The sequence below is a fragment of the Artibeus jamaicensis genome, unplaced genomic scaffold (assembly GCF_021234435.1).
Source record: "Artibeus jamaicensis isolate MK-2021 breed Jamaican fruit bat unplaced genomic scaffold, CSHL_Jam_final contig_327, whole genome shotgun sequence".
NCBI classification, from domain to species: domain Eukaryota; kingdom Metazoa; phylum Chordata; class Mammalia; order Chiroptera; family Phyllostomidae; genus Artibeus; species Artibeus jamaicensis.
Genome location: NW_026521772.1, coordinates 5,104,464 through 5,127,789, shown reverse-complemented (window position 1 = coordinate 5,127,789; position 23,326 = coordinate 5,104,464). Strand labels below are relative to the sequence as shown.

Below are 23,326 nucleotides of genomic sequence, written 5' to 3'. Positions count from 1 at the left end.
TGGTGCAATGACCAGGGGAGTGACAGTAACAGACACAGTGCATGACCTCCTCCAAACCCCATGAACCCAGACCATCATTCAGTCACTCAGCAAACATTTCTTATAAACGTGTCTCGTGCCAAGTACTGATCTGAGCAGCAACTGTTCATACCAGTGGGTGAGACCAGTTCCTGCCCTCATGAGGTTGACACCCCAGTGGGCTATGTTAGCCTCCAGATAAAATGGGCAACATATACACTGTGGGAAATGGTGGAAAGTTCTCTGGAGAGGAAGAAAGAAGGAAGGGGAAAAGAGCACTGGGAAGGGGAAAGAGTGAGCCTCTCCGATCACTGGGAAAGAACATTCCAGCAAGACAGCACAACAGCAAGGCTCTCCAAGGCGAGAGCAAGAGGACCATTGTGGCTGGAGCAGGTGAGAGGAGGAGGAGGAGGAGGTGAGCAGCAGGTGCGGGGAGGTTGTGTAGGGTCCCGAGGACCCTTGGAGGAGCTCTGGCTATTACTTGGAGAGAGAAGAGGTGCCCCTGGCGAGCTGCCTGCCAGAGTAACACGCTCCCATTTACACTTACCAGCACGAGAGGACGGACTGAAGGGGGACAATCAGGGAGACGCTATAGTAACTCGAGCACGAGATGGGGTGGACCAGGGGACCAGGGTGTGGAGCTGGGGGGTCACAATGGGTGTTCAGATTCTGGATAAACATGGAACGTAGAGCCAACAGAAATTACTGACCAATAAAATCTGGGGTACAAGAGAAAAAGAGAAATCAAGAATGGTTCCAAGATTTGGTAGCTACTGTGTCTGACATTGCTTTTTTTTTACAACTGGAAGGCAAGGCCCTACACCAGCCAAAGAGGGCGGCTCGCTTTGTGGTGATACTCGCTTTACCGAGGTGGTCTGGAGCTACCCCTGCCATGCCTCTGAGGAACACCTGCAACAGGTATGAGCAGTGATGGACAGGCGCATCTATAGCAAATGTGAAGAAATCGAGACCAGATGGGAGAGAGGAGGTGACTCTGAAAGCAGGAAAAGAATTCTCGAAGGGGCCCTGAGTTTGAAAAGGGTGCGTCCCAGTACTTAGCACCGTGTCTCCTACACAGTCCGCTGTCGATAAACTTTACTGAATAAGAAGCAGCACGGTTACAGAAATAAAAGCACAACTTCACAAACAACATCCTTGAAGGAAAATATAATTTTTATAGGAGAGGAACAGGCAAAAGGAAAATTAACCAGACCAGAATGGTCTCGGACTGAAGCGCTCCCTCCACACCTGAAAGTCTCTCCCACCTGAACGAGCTCACTGGCCGGTGTGGGAACCCTAGTTTCTGTCCCTATGATGGAATGGTCCCTGTCATAATCAAGAAACTAGCCCTAGAGCATGTTATTACCCCAGTAACTTCCTAAGAACAGTAATGATGCCAAATTGGGGCTAAATTCCAGAAGAAAGAGCTGCAAGAGAAAACACCCATCTTAGTTCTCACCATCTCAGTCACAGCGCTGCTGCCACACTAATATATGACAAATTTCAGTCCCTCGGGGCTCAGTCCTTGGGCCTCTTCTCTATCCACGCCTTCTCCCAATGGGACATGAGCCAGTCAACCCTGAGACCCCAAAGCCATTAAAAACGGATGCTTCTCAAACACACGTCTCCTGCCCTGCTCTCCTCTGGGCTCCAGACTCATCAGACTCATATCCAACCGCTAGCACCTCAAGACAACGTTTAACTTGGATAAATCACAGGCATCAAACAGGCACCCCCATGTAACATGTCCCCGACTGAACTGCTGGCCCTGCCCAGACAACCTGTCCGTAAACGGCACCACTGTGTGGCCAAGGAGCCACTGACAGACAGTCCCTGCCTTTCTCTCTTAGGCTACATTCACTCTGTAAACAAGTCTTATCGGCTCCATCTTCAATATGCATCCCAATCTGACCACTGTCCATCCCCACGGGCATGACCATCCCCAACTTCACCACCATCACCTTCTAACCTCCTCTACCCCTGCCCGCCCCCACTGTGGCCAGCAGTCCACGCAGCAGCCGGAGTGATCCTTCAACAAAGATCAGATCACGCCACTCATCTGCTCAAAATACTTCAAAGATTTCCTATCCAATTCAAAACAGAGCCCAAAGAGACCCAGTGTGCTCGGGGCCCAGACTCTCTCTGATCCCCTCCTCTCCACACCCCTGTTGGTGGGCTCGCTGGTCTTCCTGCTGTTCCTGGAACCCACCAGCAACCACCCTGCCAAACAAGCCACTGTGAGGTTTCTCTACAAAGCCCAGAAAAAGTCCATTGTCTTTACGTCCCCACGGCACTTGAGCCACAGCGCTTTATCACGGCACCCGCTGAGCACAGCCTGTCTTCTCTCCTCGAGGGCGAACAGCACCGCTTCTACCACCCACGCCCGGCACGGGTCCTGGCAGTTGGAGGCCCTCTACGCTTGCTGTGTAAATGCAGTCGAACTGAATTGCCCAAACACCCACCAACTCCCGTTCTGCTCTGACTGAGGGCAGCAGGGAGTGATGGGAAGATCCTGAGCTTCTCCATGAGCTTCTGAACCAGGCTTTCCACCTGAACAGCTGCACAACCTGGGACGGGTCACTTCACTTCTCTGTGCCCCAACTGTCTCACCTGTAAAATAAGGAACCATCAAGTCAAGTTCAGGATTACCGAAGAATTAGAAGTCAGACACGTAAAGTGCCCAACATGGTGCATGGCACACAGCAACTATAAGAGAAATGGCAGCTAGTATTAGTACTCACTAGTCATTCTTCTCTAGGCATCACTTAATGTTTAAGGAGGCCCCGACTACATGGGTTTTGTTTTGAGAAAGGAGAGGTGACCCAGTGAGAATGACACAAGGATATATGAATGGGAGGAATGACAGGCTGAAGCCACCAGAAGCAAGATGACCGACAGCAGCAAGAGATGCCCTCTAGCCCCCAGAGCCAACCTCTGCTCCCCACTGGGCTCACATGGCTGCAGAAGCCACAGAGTCCCCACAGAGTCACAGCTCCTCCGAGTGCCAGGGTGGGTCTCACAAGACAGATTGGTCACCAAAGCAGAAAAGGATACGCCAGCTCTCTCAGATTAGAACAGGAATTGAATTAAGCCAGGAGATAAATGAGAGATGGGGAGGGGATTGCGGTCCAGGATATGTCGCCCCTTGGAGGCGAGGGGAGGAAGCGGGGCAGAGCTAGACTTCACCCCCACTCACGACCTGCCCCCTTCCTCCCTGCCCCTCACACCCCTGCTCCTTCCTCCCCTTTCGGCGTCCTAGGCCCCAACCCCAAACCCAGTCTGTGTAAAGCTCCCCCTCAAGCCATATGTGCTGCCGAATCATCCTCGCAGCTTGTGACAAAGCTTAAAACTTTTAATTCCTCGGTTATTATCTTTCCTGGCGCTTGCTACTTCATCTTGCTTCATGTCATGAATTATGTACAGTACTTCTGGTACTCAAGAAAGACCCTTTATCAAATCTGCACAAAAGAGAATTTGTGAGTGATTCTGATCCACCCAGAGTTGTCTGCAATGGCAGAGAGCTGCCCGGGCCCACAGGGATCTGGAGCTTGAGAGTCACACACGGACAGACACCCCTGGGGACACTCTGCCCTTCGGGAAGGAGACCCCTGAAACCGCACCTGGATCCAGTGACCACGGCATGCACCAAGGACATTCCCCTTTACCTGCCTTCCCTCTGTGATTGTGTCAGGTGCCGAGGAGGTAGGGAGCTACCTTTCTGGGGGGGCAGAGCTCACAGCAGACTGGGCAAGTTGCAGCGCTAGGCCGTGCCTTCATCAATCTATTTATACACTGTAAATCAAGGTTTGTCCACAGGTGGCTGCTGCCCACATGCCCGAGACACAGAAAGCTCTTCAAGATCCTCCGGCAACCGGGCTCCGGGTACACAAGCCACACAGCACGTCTCACCTGACCCTCCTGAAGGGGGGAAGAGCCACGATGTTTCTTTGGGCCCCTTCCTCCAAATCTCCTCGGCCCCAACTCCCACCTTCCTCCCTCCTCACTGACGTTCCCCACCCCTTGCTAAAGGCCCCCGAGAGCCAGTTTAAATAACCTACGCTGCAGCTTCTTTAGCTCTAAGTGGAAGTAGTAAGGCAAATGCAATAAATAACTTGGGTACAGAAGAGAGGCGTGTACCCCTGCTCTTGCGGCCACACACGCACACACAGACGAAATGCGGGCAGCTCCTCTCTGTGGGAGCCTCTCCCAGCTGCGTGTGCTGGCAGCCACAGCCGCCTCCAGCAGCGCAGGAGGGCCAGCAAGGTTCATGTTCCTGGGCAGACGAGGTCCTCAAGGGGTGACCCAGACACTGGCTCAATGAGCCAGTGCGACTTCCTGTAGCTCCAGGAAGTGTCCCGGGAGGCCACGTCTTTGGGGAGCATAATCTTGGTGACTTGGCAAGCCACAGGAGCCTCTCTGCTATTTCTTCCCAGCTTGCTCAGGTGCCATGCTTCCTGAGGGGCTGAGTGACAGATGCCACTCTGCGGCAACCCGCTGGGGAAGGGGGACTGTCCCAGAGAGAGGAGAGCGGGAGGCCTGGAAAAGGTGAGGAGAGGGAGCCCCGAGCAGAAAGCCTGAGACAAAGGGATACTGGAGACTGGCACCTCTAGCCCTGCTGGGTCACAGGAGTCCCAGGACTCAAACGTGACTGATGGGGTGGCGAAAGAGGCGTGATCACCTAGGTGTGCAAAAACCTGAGTGTGCATGTACCCGCTGCCCTGTGGGGTCACAGAGGGCAGCATCTCTGATGCAGTAAGACGGCTATAAGGTGCAGCAGCCCCAGAGGCAGGTGGGGACACACCCTAATCATTCAGATAAAGGTGGAGTCCCTAGGGGAGGGACGTGAGCTCCCACACCCCCTTTCTTTTCCACCTCATCTAGAAATCTGTTGCTGTTTTTATACAAATTACCCAGGGAGCGGTGGCTCAAATTTTGATCACCAAGGAAGCAGCTGAACAGGGTCATGGTATTGGGATGTTTTGTGCACAAAGCAAAGTGAAAGATCCCTGCAATATTTTGAATTTCCAGCTTTCTTCCAAGGGACCCTATTGGCCATATCTGTCAAAATGCATTTAAAGGTGGTATGTAAAAAATCTGCATTGAGCAGCTTAATAATAGAAATCCTAGCGCAACTGTTAAAATGCTTCAAGTATTTTAATTATACCTTAAATTTCTAAAGCACATCTCAGAGCACAGAGCACTTGCAAATCTTTAATTCTTACAACCATAATAAGAACTCACTACTGAGCCGGTGTTCTGATTTGGGTGTTCTGATTTAACACGAGAGGAAGATGAGTCTCATCAAGGCCATGTGACTTGAAGGCCATGAAGATCACAGTGTGAGGGAGGAGCAGTTAATATAAAACAAAACTTGGACTTGAACCCAGTCTTCTGAGTGCAATCCAATGTCTAATACTGTGTATTCCTAGGGTACTCACTATACTAGCCTAATTGGTTTCCTAAGATATTCATTCTTGCTTACAAATTATATGAGCAGCTACTAATTTCTGTTAAAATTAATGTAAAAAGCCTAACATCACCAGAATGAAAAAAAAGACTCAAACGCCAAACAACAATGCTATGTTCACACATAAATTATTTATATCAATATAATGATATTAATTGAGCAATCTCTTAGACAAATAAAATCTACATTACATACATTGTTTTGGTTTTCTCAGATTTCACAGAATTTCCATAAAATGAAAACAGAAAAATATGGGCTTGCAATCGGGTCGTTAACTTTGCATTTTACTAAGAAAAGACATTATCGTTTTAAATTTTTAAATTGTCTTTCAAGTTGAACAAATTCAGTTTCATGAAAAACTAAATTGTCATTATCTTCTCATTATGTCAGACTGGTAAAAACTTTTTCTTTAAATATTTGTTTTATCGTTGTTCAAGCACAGTGTTCTGCCTTTTCCCCCCAGCCCTCCCCACCTCCCTCCCATTTCCACCCCCCCTTATTGTCCATGTGTCCTTTATAATTGTTCCTGCAAAACCTTCACCCTTTTTCCCTGTAATTCCCTCCCCTCTCCCCTCTGGTCACTATCAGCCTGCTCTCAATTTCAGTGTCTTTGGTTATATTTTGCTTGCTTGTTTGTTTTGTTGATTGGTAAAAACTCAATCGAGGGCTCAGTCCCAGCCCATTCGGGAAGATGCTGTAGAAAAACAATGCGTCTGCCCTCAAATATCCAAAGTGCCAAGTCCTGAAAGTGCCATAGGACTCAGGGGCAGTTGCAACATCCGCGTGTCACCAGTCAGGGCTTGGGCAAGTTAGCGAGACCTGCGTGAACATTTCAAAGGTGCTCGGGAGCCATTTTTATACCAAATATAGGTGTGTTTTTCAACCTGTATAAACAACACTGTATTATTAAGCCAAAACATGTCATGAGAAACAGCCAAGACACGGAGCGGGAAATATGAGCGGGAGAATTTGTCTTATGTGCCCTTGAAGCAGCCAGACACCCTCTTTGACGAGGGGGAGAATTGCTCACTTAGCAAAACCGAATTTATACACGCTTCGCTCATAGAAGCAAGAAGTCATAAAAAGATCACTCATGAGGAGGGCCAAGAGTATTTTTCAAAGCACTTTCTGAAGTTTCAGCTCCTGTAATTGCTACAAGACTCTTGTGGCAGGAACAGCGGGCAGTATTAGCCCCATCACTAATGACTAGGCTAATGCACATTTATTACTTCGGCTGGCACACTTGGGAAGAGAGGTATTTCGCCTGCAGTCACAGGGCTCGTGGCAGGCGGGGATCCACCAGCCACGGCCTGGTCCTCACTGTCAGTATCAGATCCCAGGCGGATACTCACAAAGGTAAACAATAGAGTTTGTTAAAAGGTGCAAGTCAAAGGTGGATTCAGCAACAGGGAGCGATTCAAGAAACAAATGGGTGTGGCATGTGGGTGTGTATAGGAGTCTTCAATTTGGGGGCTGTTCTTGGTCACCTGTCATCCCCGTGGACAGGACCTGCCTTTCCTTCCTTCTGCTCCAAATCCCTCGCCATCTCCGGGATTGCCTAGGTATGGGTCTCTTTAAGAGTATTTCAGAGCCAGGTTCCAAGCCAGGGAGGCCAACCGTGTCACAGAAACAAACTGCTAATTACATACAAGCCCTCTTAAAGACTCAAATAAATCACCGTCCCCCCGGCTGGTTGGTCCCCCACCCCCACCTGTCACAGGAGAAGGAAGCAGGGAGGCAAGCTGGAGTGGAGCATGACAAGCAGATGGTGGCCATAGCCCAGTGTCAAGCAGCAGCGGTGCCCCTCCTGACAGCAGATTGCTCACCTGCACCCAGAACCAGCAGCCCAGCTGACAGTCGGCGGTGTGGAAGCCAGGCCGGTTCTTAGGGCCACTCGGTGAAATCAGTTCACCGCTGGATGCTTGCTGAATCCTCGGCCAGGTCCAGGGAACGGGGCTTGATGTGGAAGACGGAATGGCATTTCCACGAGGAAAAGGACAGAGAAACCTAAAAGCTCCAAAAGGAGCATCCTACCAGTATGTAGGTCTGGGGGAGAGGGTTTGGAGAGAAGATCTCCTCTCCTTTGAATTCCTCAGGGGACAGTCGAGGAAGGCTTGGTGTAGGAGGTGTCGCCAGAGTCTTGGTGGACAAATTGAGCTCAGGTAATTCAAAGCACATGGATGCAAGACTGGCAAAGATGCAACGGGAAGGCGCAAAGCGGCCAGGCTGAGTGTCGGGGAGGGACCCGCCCGATCTATACAGTGGGCACAGAAGAGAGGTTCTGTCTGCCTGCCCCGGTGAGCGGTTCCCACAGGGTGGTCTAAATAATCACTAACATCACCGTGCTTCCCGTGTGCCAAGGGCTTTGTCCAACTTATCTCTCTGAATCCTCACTATGAGTCTAGGGGTGAGCACTAATAATAATCCTTGCTTTACAGGTAAAGAAACTAAGCCACAGAGGTTAAGTTGCCCAAGTCCCCCCAGGTAGGAAAGGTTGGACCAGGACTCCCAGCCCCTATGAGCCCACCTTTAAGGCAGAAATAATTTTTTCATCCAAGGTCTTCATCAGAACATCAATACACACAACTCACAAAAACAGATGCCTTTTGGCATAAAAGTAATTTACCTATTTACTACGGATTTATAATTATACTATAAAACATGTATCTGATACAGAATCAGTAGCTCCAAAAATGAGATTGTTTTTAGAAAGAAAGAAAATGCTGAAGCTGGGGTTAGAGATGACTGTCGCGAGTCTTGCATCAGCTTTGGCATCCAGCTGATTTCTGTTTTTTGTTTTAGTTTCACAGTGTTGAGAAAACCCTGAATCATATGGAAAAGTAATCGTGCGCATCTTCTATCACCTTCTGTGAGCCAACCAGCTCAGGCCTGAATTTTTTCAAAGACGGCCACAGAGCTACACAATTTCTGATTGACAGCACATGGACAAGAGGGTGTGGCAGACGCGAAGACGGCAAAGACGCTTTGCGACCAGGTCGGCACAGAACCAGCGCAGCCCGCATGACCCTGGGTGGCCTCCAAGTGTGACCATTCTGGTCTATAACACACTGGTCATGGGAGACTTTTTAAATGAGGGTGTTTTTCTCTTTTGTAATGCCCTGCCCCCTCAATTCCAAAGGATGGCCTTCTTCAAAGCAGAAGGTGCTAGAACTCAGAATACATGGATATGTAACATGCAGAATGCAGTGGGGTTCTGTCCCCACCTGATATGGGGCTATTCGATTTTTTTGTGGATCTTATATGTTAGATTCAAGGAATTGTGGTAGTCAAAAGATACATTTTGACAACAAAACTTGAGACAAATTTTGTGGAAAGCACCAAAGCTACCTTTGGGTCTCAGCTGACAAGTCCCCTCCCTGTTCAGGGCAAAGGGCAGTGGCCTGGGGATGGCAGGAGGCGAGGAAGGAAGGCACCAAGCGAAGTGTCCTGGGGTGGGGATGGGAATGCCAGCGGGCCTCAGTCACCTCCCCTGAGACACCCCTGTGTGTGAGCCACCTCGAGTCAGACAAACCCTGAGTCAAGTATGACCTACGGGCAATCCTTCCAGTGCAGCAGGGGCAGACCGAACGCTTCTTCTTCAGCACCCCGACTCACCCTCCCCAAGCCTGTGGAGCGGTGGGTCTCAGACCTCGGGGTGGCCTCAGAATTCGGAGGGAGCTTGTCGCAAATACAGATCCCTTCCTCCCGCTTCTGCAGCCGCCAGTTCACCGGGCCTAGGTGGAGCCCGGGGATCTGCAGTCACACTAACTGTCCCCAAGTGATCCTCAGGCTGACCACACAGGAAAAAGTCCTCCGTAAACACTTTTCCAGCGAATGAGACATTGAGGAAAAAACAAGCAGAGACCTCTTCGCTTGCCAGTGTGCCAGAGACAGGCACAGTGCCATCCTGCCGGGCTGTGCTTCCGTCAGCAAGCAGGCCCCAGAGCAACCCAGGGAAAGCGCCTGAAAGTGCCCCTGAGTCCCTTGGGCACCACCCCGGTTAATGTCCGCCCTCAACCCTAAGGCCTGGTGTTGCCTCAAAACCGAGAGACTGCAGCCTTCGACTGCATGTTGGGTCAGGCACCCGAAGCCTCTGCTCACAGATCGGAAATTAAACGGCAGATGAGAGTGGCTAAAAGAAAGGGACCCCGGGCCAGCCTCACGGCCGTGTACAGACAACGGACCTGGATACCAGCACGGTGCACAGTGTGAAACCAGCCCCCAAGCAGGCGGTAAGCGTAGCGTATTTGCAACAAACCCCAAACTGAAGGCATCTCTGATTCGATGAATTATTAAGAAACCAACCTGGCTTTGAAAGAGTCGAAATAGTTTCAGGGTGCAGGCAGCTGTGGATAGGAAAACGTGTGTGAAGGAGAAAGAAAACCAGTTTCCTCCCAGGAAGGGGGCTGGGGAGAGGAGGTGTATGGACTGGCGCCCCAGCCCAGTGGGCAGGGCTCAGGAGGAAGGCTTGAGAGAGGACAAGGAATTAAGGTGGAGAATAGGCTGCCCACAGCGGAAGCAGCAAAAGCTGCAAACGTAACCGTGTTTTAACAAAGAGGGAGACAGACACTCTGCGGAGGAAATCAGGAGTCCAGAGCACAAGGCCAGGGAGGAAGGTGGGCGGGCCTAGTGGGTGTCAGTCTCCAAATGTTCCCCCGAGTTAGTCTACTGAACCAGTGAAGCCAGGCGCCCAACTGTGACATCTTAGAGAGCTCAGGAAGTGTGTGGAACATTCTAGTCACAGCTGACTCTGCGCAGAGGCGTACACACCTCATTCATTCACTGACACGTTCGTTCGCCTTCTACTGGGGGCGGTTGGAGCACCAGGTCAGAAGTCAGCACATTTGGTTTCAGAACTGACGTCCTTCTTCCTCTGTGCAACGAGACGGGTTTCTCAACCTACTCCACACATGGAATTTGTCCAGAAGATTTGAGAGTGATATTTCAAAGAGGGTCTGTAATCCAGGAATTCTATCCCTCTCACTGTCTCTCTCCCACCTCTTTCCTGTCTGCTGCAAATTCCACCTCGACCCTAGGATCACTCTGGGGCCCTCATTTTACAGTATTCCCTGCGGAGAGCACTCGGTAAAAGTCCGCTCTCCATCTACATCCTTCCTGAACCTCAGGGGCCAAACGGGGCCATAGAACCCACTACGTTCACAGATTTTACTGTAACTTCATCACCACTGACCCCAGACGGGTCCTGAACGTCATCCACCCGGCATTTCAATCCCCGCTCCTCTCCCTCCCTCACCCCCCTGGAAAACTATTTCACACCTTCTCCTCGAACCTCCAACACTTTCCTCCCCTTGCCCTCCACCAAGGACCTTACTTCTATTTCACTGAGAAAACTGAAGTGTGAGAATTTCCGCCAACTCCCATGTCCACGTCCACATGTCCATCCACAGCCTCCCTCCAGGACTATGATAAGGGATGGAGCTCTGATCGAGCCCCCACCCCGCCCACTGGGCTCCGATGGCTGAAGCCCGTCCCCTTTCTTCCACCACTGTCCGCCCTCTCCTTCATCAGCAATGACTTTTACTCTCGAATGGTTCGTTCTCATCAGCAAATGAATGGCATTTTTCTCCACCTGCTCCATTTTCTGGGCTTCCCTTCTAAATGACACACGACCCAGCGGTCTGTACTCGCTGTTTCCAACCCTTTTCAGAAACTTCTCCCATCAGGCGTTCAGCCTTCACCTGCACTCAAAACGCTCCTGGGCCCTGGTGGCGAATGGTCAGCCAGCCATCATCTTAGGTGCCCCATGGCCGCCAGCACCGACTCAGGTGAACACCCCACCGTCGCTTTCCTGAAGCCGTCTCCTCCCGCGGACGGCACCCTCCGCGTCTCGCCTTTCCTCCCCAGTGCTCTCTCTGTCTTCTGGCTGATAGCTCCTCAAGTCAGCAACTCTCAGCGCTGGAACTCACTTCTGGAACCTCTTCTCTCCCCCGAGACAGATATTCACTCCCTTGCTGTTTTATCCGGTCTTATGGCTTAAATACCATCCACGCACTGAAAACTTCCAAATTCACATCCCCTGCCTAGACTTCTGCCCTGAACCACACTTACCCAACTTCCTCCAGACACCATCCTATCAAATGTCTCGAATGCTTAATTCATGTCCAGACTCAGTCCTTCCTCCTCCTCCCAACCCGCATCACTTCTCTGCCTTTGTGGGTAAGGGGACAGACTCACTTCCAGGATCCACTTATCCACCCCTCTGTGTAAAACACAACTCACACACAGACAGATGTTAGTATCAGATCCCAAGTGTCACCTGCATCACAGGGTCCCAGACTCCTGCAAGGATGCAGGGCAGGGCTGTGGGGACACAACCCCTATTCTAGAACGTAACTGACCCCAGTACAGGAATCTACCAACTTTACTACAGGGGGCGGGGGGAGAGGCAAAACCCCCTGGAATGTGTTTATAAAACACTGTGTGTTGCTTCTTATGTTCAGTTTCAGTCACCTTCAAAATACTCTCCACTTGATGCTATCTATATACCTATGGAGCTGTTTTTTCCACCACTCAAAACAGTTCTTGAATGTGTCAATTTTGATGCCTTTTAAAAGTGCTTCTGCGGTTTTTTTGTTTGTTTGTTTGACTTCTTCCACATAGGTAAAATGCTTCCCTTTGAGGACTGTTTTCATCCAGGAAAACAAAACAAAACAAAAGTTGCTCAGGATGAGATCGGATGAATAGGGAAGGTGGAGCATGGGGGTCGTGTTGTTTTTTGGTCGGAACAGTCAGCCACTCAGCGCAGTGTGGGCAGGTGTGCTCATAAATCACCCGTTATGAAATGGGCGAACACACTGAGTATTCAAAAAAATATTCACTGAAGCCAAATGCAGCCTCTCACAACACTACCAGCTGGTACAGTGATACAGATGGGTTCCTAGAAGACACTTAGTGGGGGAAGCCTTTACTACAAGGGGCCTGGCCTCCAGAAAACAATTCCAGTCCCCCCCCCATATACTTGATCTGAGGTCAGCTCCTGCACCTTGTTGCTCTAGCCCCGTACGGTGATGGGAACCTCCTGTCCTCTGTTTGTCAAGTGAGGTTGGACTGTGTCCTGTTCCTAGGGCATGTGGAGGAGGTGGGGGGAGGCACTGAAGCAAAGATGTGTAAACACAGTCCCCAGTCTCATGAACCCCAGAACCAATAGCATTCTCTGTAGATGCCATGAAATCAGAGAAGCTCCAGGAAGCTGGCAATGGCATTCGTTCACGAATCCTGAATATGGTGTTATTCTTAGGCATGACACACAGAAGCAAAATGTCAACAGGACTGCAGAGAATCGCTGTGAACCATGTAACAAATACTACCCACAGGCAGCTGGGAGAAGGACGCTAGAAGAGTGCCATAGGCATGTTAAGGACCAAAGGACTCCTGAGGACTCAGGAGGACTCTCAGAAATCTTCCAGACTAGACGTTGCCTCTTCTGGCCAACAGCAAGGGAACTCTGTGAAAATCTCTTCCAGCCCAGTGGCACAGAGCGTCCCAGGCAGTCCTGACAGATAGCACTGTCACGCCTGCAAAGCCAGGGCAACGGCACGTCTCCAAGAATGTCCACATCTGCGTAAGCCCAGCATCACCAAGTGAGGAGAGAAGTGGCTTGAGTCACAGAGCCGCAGGCAAACAAATGCTGGACTTTAAGAGCAGAGATCAGAGGAAATGCACAGAGACTGGGAACACCTGCACCTAGATATTCGTCCTCATAACACAAACAGCAGATGACACAGACTCAGATGCCAACAGAGAAACAAGACCCGAACCAGGAACAAGCCCGTTTATTGGAGCCTGGGTGACGAGGGTGGGAAGTTCACTCCGGGGCCTCAGTCTCCTCTGGAAGGCGAACAGCACTGATTGCAGGGAGAACACATTGGCCTGGATAAGAAACCCCTAACCAGGTTGGGAGAAATACCTGAATTAAACTAGGGGAAATGCGGGAGAGTTTGCAAGTTGAGAGGACCTGTATTTGGAGAGACAGCCAAAGCAGGAAGAAGCCGCCAGCAGAACCACAGACTGCTCTGCATTCTTTCCACCACAAGAGAGAGAAGGCAGCCAAGAATACAGTTGGAGTTTGACCAAGCAGAGTGGAAGTTCTGGTAGAGACTCCAGGTTGCCATGACAATGGGAACCCTACTGCCCCCTTACAACAATGCATTATAAGGAGAAAAGCCACATGCAAATGAAGTTAAGAGTAATCAAGGGCAGAGCACCACAAGGTCACATGAGGCGTTAGGAAGAGTCTGCGCAGCAGACACAGGATGCAGACGCCGAAAAGCATTCCAATCGCTTGTAAACCGGTTAAACTGAGTCCGCATGCTTGAGAGAGCTTCCATGCACAGTGTAAGCCTGAAGGTTCCCCCTACTGGCTTGGACGTACCCGACCCTAACAAATCTCCCATATTTGCTGCCACCAGTGAACAGAAGAGGTGTCAGGCTGGGAACTGGGGGCTTCCCTTTTCCACGGGGCCTCTGTGAGGAAATACAGCCATCTAGATGAACTGGGCCTGCCAGAATGGGCGGTGGAAAGCGAGGTCAACACGCCTACTTTTGTATTTTATGCGGTGGTGGTGGTGATAATGCAGTGAGCGATTTCTCTGTACATAGAAACAAATACATGTACACGTGTGTTTATAACACTAAGCTGACTAGTTGTTCATTTTTCATTCCATGGTGTGCAACCAGTTCTAATAGATATGCAATATTTTGCCATTATAAAGTTCTGAGTTAAAATGAAAAGAAGACAAATTCTCAGGTAGCGTTGACATGAACAGCCAGAATCTGTAATTTTCAGCTGAGATCCTAGGTGCCCCCACCACCCACTTCCAACGGGGGGTAAAGCACTTCGAAAAACCTCGTAGGCAGAGCAGACTGTCCTGTCAGAGCCATTTGCCATCCCTCCCTGACCCTCTGTCCTGTCCAAGCAGAATGGCTGAATCAGGGTAAATGCAAAGCTGGTATGATGAGGCTTCTCCGTGGATGGCCAGCCCTGTGCCCCACGCCGTGGGGAGTCCAGTGGGCTGGGCCTGCTCCCCCAGGGACAGATGCCCCTAACTCCAGAATGCGCGTCCAACTCCTGTAAGAGGCCACTGCCGAGGTCCCACCGCACACCCAGTTCCCTGCTGGGTGTGAGCCAGACTTGTTCCACTGGCTGACCACCGGGTGCCCTGTCCACCCAACTTCTTCCAAATCGAGGCGGAGTCATCCACCTCCCTATGACTATCGCCTCTGCCTGTGGGCTCCCAGTTCCATGCCTGGACCCTAGAGCCAACGCTTTGGAAGGTGATGTCATGTCACAGTGGACATGAGGTCATTCTGCTCACGAACAGGTGGCTACTTATTGGTAACCAGCCCACAACTCAACTAGCTCTTTCAGCCCCAGAAGTAGCAGGAGGCATTGAATAAAATGAAGTTTGATGGTCAGTGGGCTGGCTGGGAGCCCACGCACTGAGAGGTGTCAGAGGATCTGCTCCTTGACCTCTTCTCCTCCCTGCTTCCTTGGTGGCACAAGCTTAGAGAGAGCAGGGTCCCTGTCCCTTTGTGTAACCTCCATATATATATGTTGGACAGATAACTAGGGAGAGATGGGAATTTGAAGAGAGTACCACAAGAGCAGGATACTCTTTTTCTCCCTGTTTCCCTAATACCTAGCACAGTGCTTGAGGTATAGTAGATGCTCACTTAAACTATGTTGACTGACTGAACAAAGGAATACAAGTGATGTGTGGCTCTTCAGCTGTGCTCTGCCTGTGCCAGTGCCATCTGGGCCTTGGCTCTGGAGGACCAACAGATCACATCTACATCTTTAGAAGTAACACTTCTCCTTTCAGGCTTCCGATGCATTTATCACATCACTTAGGTGAGTCTACACATATAACTGAAACACATTACTCCCAAACCCCTGCAAATGACACCTGCCACTGCAGGTCAGTGCTGTGGCCACCAGAGGCACCTGGCTAAGCTGAGTGACAGGGCCTCAGGACATCCTTCCCATTTCCAGTGAGGACGGACTGCACTCCTCAATCCTGCCTCCCTGCCCCCCACCAGCTGTCTCACCACAACAGGTGAGAATCCCAGAGGGTCCTCAAGGTTCTCCTAGGTCATACATGAGCCCTGGGCTTGCTGCTCCTTGGGACTTCTTCACGGCCCTCTAGAGCACTAGCCTAACGGCCTGTGGCTCTTTCCTGCAAGCTCCATCCTGCCTGCCTCAGTCCGGGTGGCAATGAATCCAGGCCAGGAATGGACATTTACGAAGCACCTACTGGTAACAGGCTTCACGCAAATCCTGGGTCCTCGGGCACTGCAACCTGGTTGAGTGTTCGCTAAGATATAACACGGCCTTTCCCTCCAGTACAGATTATGTCCAGAGCTCCTTCTACAGGGGCCTCTTTATAAGCCACGCTGTGCACCACCCAAAATGTTTTATGCAGATGGCATTAGGTTAAAAGGACACAGAGGACACCTTAGGGGAAAGACCAGTGGTGGGACTGCAGGTAAGAGAAATGATCATTCTGAAGGTATCTGCCTTGGGTGGGCTGGCCAGATGCATAGGAGGGTAGAGACCTCGGTAAGCACCTACTTCCAAAAGCAGCCCAATGGCTTTGCCCACCTAGGCTCCTTATACACCCAGTCACACCCACTCCCGACTGTATCTTACTACAGAACTGAGACCTGTGCCACGCTCTTCATAACTTGCTAAAACCAGACTCTGGGAGGCAGAAGGGATTTCAGCAGTCACCTGCCTACCTTCTGTCCCCATGCAAGAACCCCCCAACGTCCCCGACTGGCAGTCAGGCAGTTTTGTCTTGGGTGCCAACTGAGAATCTTGCAAACATGTCTGATCATATGACTCACGAGGGGCCCTTGTGAAAAGCTCGCCAACTCTTCAAAGTGACACAAGAGCAAACCCTGCATAGAAATGGCCTGGGAATCTGAATTTCCACTGGCTTCCCTAGTGAGTCTTACAATTAAACATCTTTCTTATGTGACTATAATGCAGTAGTTCTTGACAGAGGCTGAATATTAGAACCAGCTAGGAAGCTTTAGGGGAAAAAATCAATGCCAGGCCTTTACCCCTAGCTATTCCTACTTAATTTGTCTGGAGTGGAGCCCAGGAGGTGTAAATTTTTAAAGCTCCCAGGTGAATCTAATGCGCAGCCAGGGTTGAGAACTACCGTAATATCTCCCCAGACCACTGGTAAGCTCTTGGAAGACAGTAACCAAGAAATATGCACCTCCTGGTACCGCTCACTGAATCCCACTACCACGTCAAACCTGTCACAGAACATACTCTGTAACTGCTGGGCTGGCCTGATTTTAACTAGCTGTTCACCCATCCAACATGGGGTATCATTTCCTGTATTAAGAAGCTGTGTACTTCATTTAGCAAGAGGCCAGACAACGGAGGCTAAGATTTCCCACGGCTGAGTACACGCATGCACACACTCGCACATCCCCAGCCCTCCCTTTCCCCACGCTAACCAGCCCAGACGATGCCAGAAGCCACATGGCCGCCCTCCCACTCCCGCTCCTCGCCAGCTCTACTCACATTGTACAGCACGGTGGTCCACCCTTCCATGGTGATGCACTGGAAGACAGTCAGCACAGCGAAAAGGATGTTATCGAACTGGGTGATCCCGTCGTTGGGGCCGATCCAGTCCCTGCACTCGTAACCAGCAGGACAGCCCTGCACGCCACACGGGTGAGGGGGGTCGAATCCTTCCAGAATACCTGCACGCACATGCGGAGGGTGGGGGGTAAACCACATGGTGCTCAGCACGGGCTGGAAATGACCCCGGGAAGCCACAAGCCTGCAATTCTATTTCCCGCAGAAGGATGCGTCCTGCGCCGTCTCGGGCTCCCTCCCATCTCTGGCCGCTCTACACCTCCCACCTCGCACACCATGTGTTCAGCCCCGTGTTTCCCAACCTCCCCTGGAAACAGAGCCGCTCCTCCACACGGCCCCGACTTTCCAGGGGCCGTGGGCCCTACCCTCACCTGCGCACCAGAAATTCAGGGAACTGAATCATACAGAAAGGTGTGAGGTGAGGGCAGCATCCTACTGACGCTCTGAACCTCACACTGCAGCACAGACCCTGAGTTCTTTCTGGGTCTCCAGGTACAACCATGAACTACAATCCCTTTGCTGAGTCTTAACTCTGTTTTCTTCTGGTCTAAATTCACAGTCTTAAATAAGAGACAAAAGTGAAATATAAAAATCTAAGGGAAAAGGTGCCCTTTGATGGTCCTTTTCATAAGAAAAAAGGTGGTGCCCAGTTTGGCTTCTTCAACCTCTCCCCCCATCCCCTTTCCTCCCAGGACCCTCTACTCGACTTGCAAAGGACAGATGAGACTCGAAGCGGTGAGATTCTGGAGACTGCACCGCCCGGTCTCCCGAGCACCCTGCCAGGTGAGCTCAGCGCTGCCTCAGTTCCTCCACATGGGGTGGGGGTCACAGCAGGGAGGGAGCAAAATTGTGAGAGGGACCGTGGAGGAAAAAACGTCTCACGAATATGAAAGGACCATGTTGTGAAAGGACTTGGAGGTCTCACTGGCCTGGGGGCCAAAGGGGCCACAGTACAAGGGTCTTTCCTTGGACAGGTGGGTTCTGACAGGCATCTGCTAGCATTTCTACCGTGGGGTGGGGGAGCCGAGACCTCCTATTTGCAATGTACCAAATGCAAACCGAGGAGATTATCAGCTTTGCAGCATCAGAGTCCCGTGGGGGTTTAGTCTAGGCCGGTTGGGCCTCACAAGGCTGCTGACTCAGAAGTTTCCAGTTCTATTTCTAGGGCTGGGGTAGGACACACCTTGCCATCGCCATCTCTAAGGAGAGCCCGGAAATGGCCCCGCCCACCCGAGGGGACAGGCAGCGGAGGCTGGGAGCGAGCCAGCTCACCTGAATTGTTCGTGAAGCACGCGCGGTGCAGCTTCCCGCTGTAGAACTCCAAGCCGATGATGGCGAACATCAGGATGGCGAAGAAGAGCAGGAGGCCGATCTGCAGGAGCGGCACCATGGCCTTCATGATGGACTTCAGCACGATCTGCAGGCCTGCGAGGAAGCGGGGAGGACACACGGAGCCCCACTTAGCCCCGTCCCGCAGAGCGGGTGCCCCTTTCCCTCCCCCAGGAGGAGGAGGAGAACACCCGCTGGTCCTGAAATGATCCTGACAGTTCGCAGAGGGACAGCAGGACGAGGCGACCCAGGCTGCCACCCCTACCTCCCCCAGGGGTCAACCCCTTCCTGCTCCTCGCCCTGAGCTCTCCCAGGCCTGTTGCCCTTCCTTGTTTGTTTCACCCGTGTTGTCTTTCATCTGGTTCCTCTTAGAGGCTAAACTTGTTCAAACGCACCTGTTTCCTAAAGGGACTCGGTCCTAGCCCTGCCCAGTGGTAAGACCTGTGAGAGCAAGGACAAGTTCATCTTCCCCATCATCCTGTCTCAGGCCCGGCTCTCCCAGCCGCTGTTGTGATAGGATTTAGCACAACCACTATTCATAAAATACCGCATCCTCTGACCCAAAAGTTGTACTTCTAGGATTCTAGCCTAAGAAATAATCAGAGATGTGAATAAGACTGAAGTGAAAAGATGTTCGCCATGGCATTATTTTTAGTTGGGGGGAAAGAAACTAGAAATGACCTAAATACCCAGCAACACAGCAGTGGCTAAATAAGTCATGACCAATATGATGTACTATGCTACAGATTTTAAAATTGTATTTCTGAAGAATTTTAAAAAATATTTTATTTATTTTTAGATAGAGGGGGAGGGAAAGAGAAAGAGAGGGAGGGGAGCATAAGTGTGGGGTTGACTCTCAAGTGCCCCCTACTGGGGACCTGGCTCACAACCCAGGCATGTGCCCTGTCTGGGACTTGAACCTGCAAGCCTTTGGTTTACAGGCCAGCGCTCAATCCACTGAACTACACCAGCAAAGGCTATTTTTGAAGAATTTCTAATGTCAGGAAGACCGAATACTTATAGCAGGATCTAAAACTATATAGACAGTGTGATCACAATTATATTTTAAAATGCACAGGAAAGTATACTGAAATATTAAAAGTTATTTCTGATAGAATATTGTCTCATGTTTTGTATTTTCCAAAGTTTCTATAAAGAACTCTCATTATCTTTTAAATCTGAAAAAGAAAACCTCTGCTAAATTAAAAAATGAAAGGTTCTGTCAGGTTGCAGCAGCATCCACACTATTTATTACCACTGGGGCTCACTCCCAGGAGGGACTGTTTATCCCAAATTCTGTTTATCCCAAATTCTCTTAGACCTGGACCTGGCCGAGGACATATCATGGCGGCTATTACTAGAAGAGTAGGAAGAAGAAAGATGGTGCTCACTGGGTATCCCGGACACGAGCTTCAGGGGCCTCAGGACACGCACGGCCCGCAGGGTCCTCAGGTCGACGTGTGTGTTGAAGTGGGTTCCCGCCGTGGCCAGGATGCTGTAGATGGAGACACAGAGGGTCAAGGTTACCAGGGTCGGGCTTTCTCCCCCGACCCATGAGGAAGTTGGGCTGAAGAAGCATCTTCCTGGAACACAGGCGGAGCTGATGCCAGCTGCAGGTGGGCGCACCTGAGCTGGGGCGAGTCAGCTGTGGTTCCAAGTGGAATTCAATGTAGCCACACGGACTTCACTTTGCAAAGAAGAAAAATGTATCCTCATAGCAGAATCCTAGTTCCAAATCCTGAGTAAAACACCAGGTCTCCAGCATCTGCCTCATCCTGTTCCCTACACTCCACTCTGCTCCTTGCAAACCTCCTCCCCCTCTTTCCAACCCACCAAAGCCCTCACATTTAAAAAAAATATTTTATTTATTTATTTTTAGAGAAAGGAGAAGGGAGTGAGAAAGGGAGAGAAATGTTGATGGGAGAGAGAAATATTGATTGGTTGTCTCTTGCACACACTGTGATGGGGAACTGAACCCGTCACCCAGACATGTGCCCTGAGCGGGTATCGAACCAGTGACCTTTTTCTTTGCAGGACGACGCTCAACCAACTGAGCCACACTGGTCAGGGCAACTCCCCTCACATTTTTTATTTCAAAGTTTTCTTAGATTCCCATCTCCTATATCCTTTAGAGAATTTCTCTGGATTCCCTGCAATAAAGAAGGAACTCACTTTTCTCCACCTTGACACTTAGAATTTTAACCAGACAAATCAATAACATGCTTATAATTAAGGAATAACCTTACTGGTCCCCATACAGTATTTTTACAATCGTCCAGAATCACTGTGCCCTGGATTTGGTTTCTTTGCTTCCATTTTCCCACCGTCCACAGCCATCTCCAGAAACACACACACCATACACACACAAAAAAACAAAAATCCACAACAATTCTATTACAGTGTGAACACCAAGTTCCTTGTCTTGAGGAGGCAATTTATTTCATATAATCCCTTGACATTGCAGATCCTTTGGAGAGAGACAGACACTTAAGTGTTAATGAAAGGCACAGAAAAAGGCCAAGAGTCAAAAGAACTGAATGTAAGTCCAAACTTGCGTACTTCAGAACTGGGTGACTCCAGTCACTCAACTTCTGTGAGCCTCCTGACCTCACCTACAGAATGGAGGGGTGGGGGACCAAGGCTCAGGCACAAAAATAAAATGACACAGCATTCAATATCAGGACTGATCTGTAAATAATAATACGCAAAGTAGCCATTACACCGAACACGAACACTAATAAAATTGTTTTAGCAAGTTTTCTCATTTTAGTCTTCTATGTGGGATAGTTCCTTGTTCTCCCGCAGAATCACTGCAGGACAGTTTCAGCTATCTGCAACTGTGGAGGAATGAGTCCTTAGGAAAACTGAGTTACCTATATAGTCAAAGGGTGTGGAAAATACCTGATTATTTAGGGGTAAAACCCCTCTGAAACATTTCAAGTACTGAAGATACCTGCAGTGCCTTCACTACTTGAAAGAGAACTTGAACAAAAGGCTCAGGCCACGTGACTCTAGGAAGCTAACGAGAGTCAGAAGGAGCAAAGCGCACAGACCCAGGACATTGCGACCATGAACAGTGACTGTGAGAGAAGGCAGCTGCCCGACACCAAAGCAGACCCCTTTACATGGCGGTACGTTTCCGAACATTGAAAGTACCCAAGAACAGACTGTAGAACTACCTATTACAAAGTTAAGAGGGTTCCTACTTGGGTTGAAGAATATTTTCAAGGACTAAAAGAAAGTTCCTTGAATTTTACGATTCTGTAATTTTATGCTAATCCAATCTCAAAATAAGAACCAGGAACAAATCCTGCTCTCCTACAGAAAGAGTCTCAGGAGCAAGGCAAGCTGCCCAAGTCTTCTCCACCTCTCCCAACCCAAACTTCCATGCCCTCATCTGCAAAGGAGGGACTTGGGAGCAGAGTCAGATGCCACCTTTGACTCCATCTTCCAAAGCCAAAGAGTGAAATTAGGGAGTGGAATGATATAATTCCTAATAAGTAAGAAAAAAACTGAAGAGAAGAAAGATCAGCACCATTGTGATCTGTACCAATTGACAGACAGATTCTCTGTTTCCTCGTCTGTCTTTCCCATGAGATCTGGAACACCTCGCGTGGAGACAATGCCTTCCTCATCTCTACGTCTCCACCCCCAGCCCTCAGTCCAGCAAGTTAAGAGGTGTGTGAGGGATCACGGAGCCACCGAACTGCACTGATGACAGTAATAAATGCACAGAAATACCTAGAACCCACCAGTGAAAAGAACAGGCAGCACAGCTGAGATGCTACGCAAACACACGTCTGTCTGATCATACAGGAGTGAACTGACAACTGTCCTTGAGCGTTTAGAGTCTAAGGAAGATGGTCCATCAGATACAGTCCTAAGGCTGCTGCTCTCAGGCGGATCCCCACACAGGAATCTGCCCACTTCAGTAGGAGAGTCAGAGAAAGAGAGAGGGCAGGAGGAGCACTCTGAGTTTAAGGGCTTGCCTTCTGGAAAAACCCAAGTACTGAAGCGTATCCAGCTCAGGACAGTTCTGGGCCTCGGAGGGCGTAGGCCTGAGGCGAGAGGCAAGGGGGAAGTAAACAGTAGTGGAGGGAGACAGACGCAGAAATGAAATAATTATCCTTCACCTTGAAGAGTGCCACCACAGAGTTACGAAGGCCTACGAGAACGGAAAACAGTGACAAATACAGTGCCATCTGCCAGCATTTTCAAACATGTCGCCTTAGGAGATCCTCAAAAATGTCCTCTATTTACTGTCCCCATTTCATGGAAAAGGAAACTGAGGCTCAGAAAAAAAAAATTAAACTGCTTATAAACAGCAAGGGCAGGAGTTCAAGTCAGTTCTCTCCTGACACCAAAGCCAATCCCTCCCTGGCTCAGCCATGATGCCGAACGATGTCTCCTTGGCACCGGACGGCTACCCTGTTCCCCAGTCCAGCGTGTTTCTAAAATAACACCAAGGCCACAGTGTTTGGTCCACAAGTAAGCCATGAACTTCCTTCCCTTCATTCTGAGGCCACACACCATGACCTCCCACAGACTGGCCACTAATCACCCTCGAGACCAGCAGGGTGGGGGGGGCTTCTTGCACCTCTGGTGATGACTGTAGCCGTATATACATATGCACCTGTGAGGAAACACACGCCCCACGAAATTGGGGTGAGGCCACCAAGGCTTCTCCAATTCTGAGTTAATAAAAGCCTGAGCTCTCTGCCATCCCGAGAGGCACATGTGTGTGTGCTCTTCAGGCTCAGAGGCTGAGTTTTCCATTTCTTCTGTCCCCATGAGCACAGAGCCTGCTGGAGAGCTCTGTACACAGAGGGGTGGGTGCCTAATGACTACTTCACCCCCAAAGCCCAGGGCAGTCG

At 50.2% G+C, this 23,326-nt stretch overlaps 1 protein-coding gene across 1 annotated transcript in view; it reads right to left on the bottom strand.

The window, feature by feature from the left end:
* CACNA1E (calcium voltage-gated channel subunit alpha1 E) overlaps nucleotides 1-23,326 on the bottom strand; it is a 403,397-nt gene that overhangs the window by 165,687 nt on the left and 214,384 nt on the right. Inside the window, exons 6-8 of the mRNA XM_053663734.1 lie at nucleotides 19,844-19,947; nucleotides 18,396-18,548; nucleotides 17,046-17,227 (exon numbers count right to left, since the gene is read on the bottom strand). Coding sequence (XP_053519709.1) covers nucleotides 17,046-17,227; nucleotides 18,396-18,548; nucleotides 19,844-19,947 — 439 coding nt within the window. The remainder of the gene's footprint in view (nucleotides 1-17,045; nucleotides 17,228-18,395; nucleotides 18,549-19,843; nucleotides 19,948-23,326) is intronic.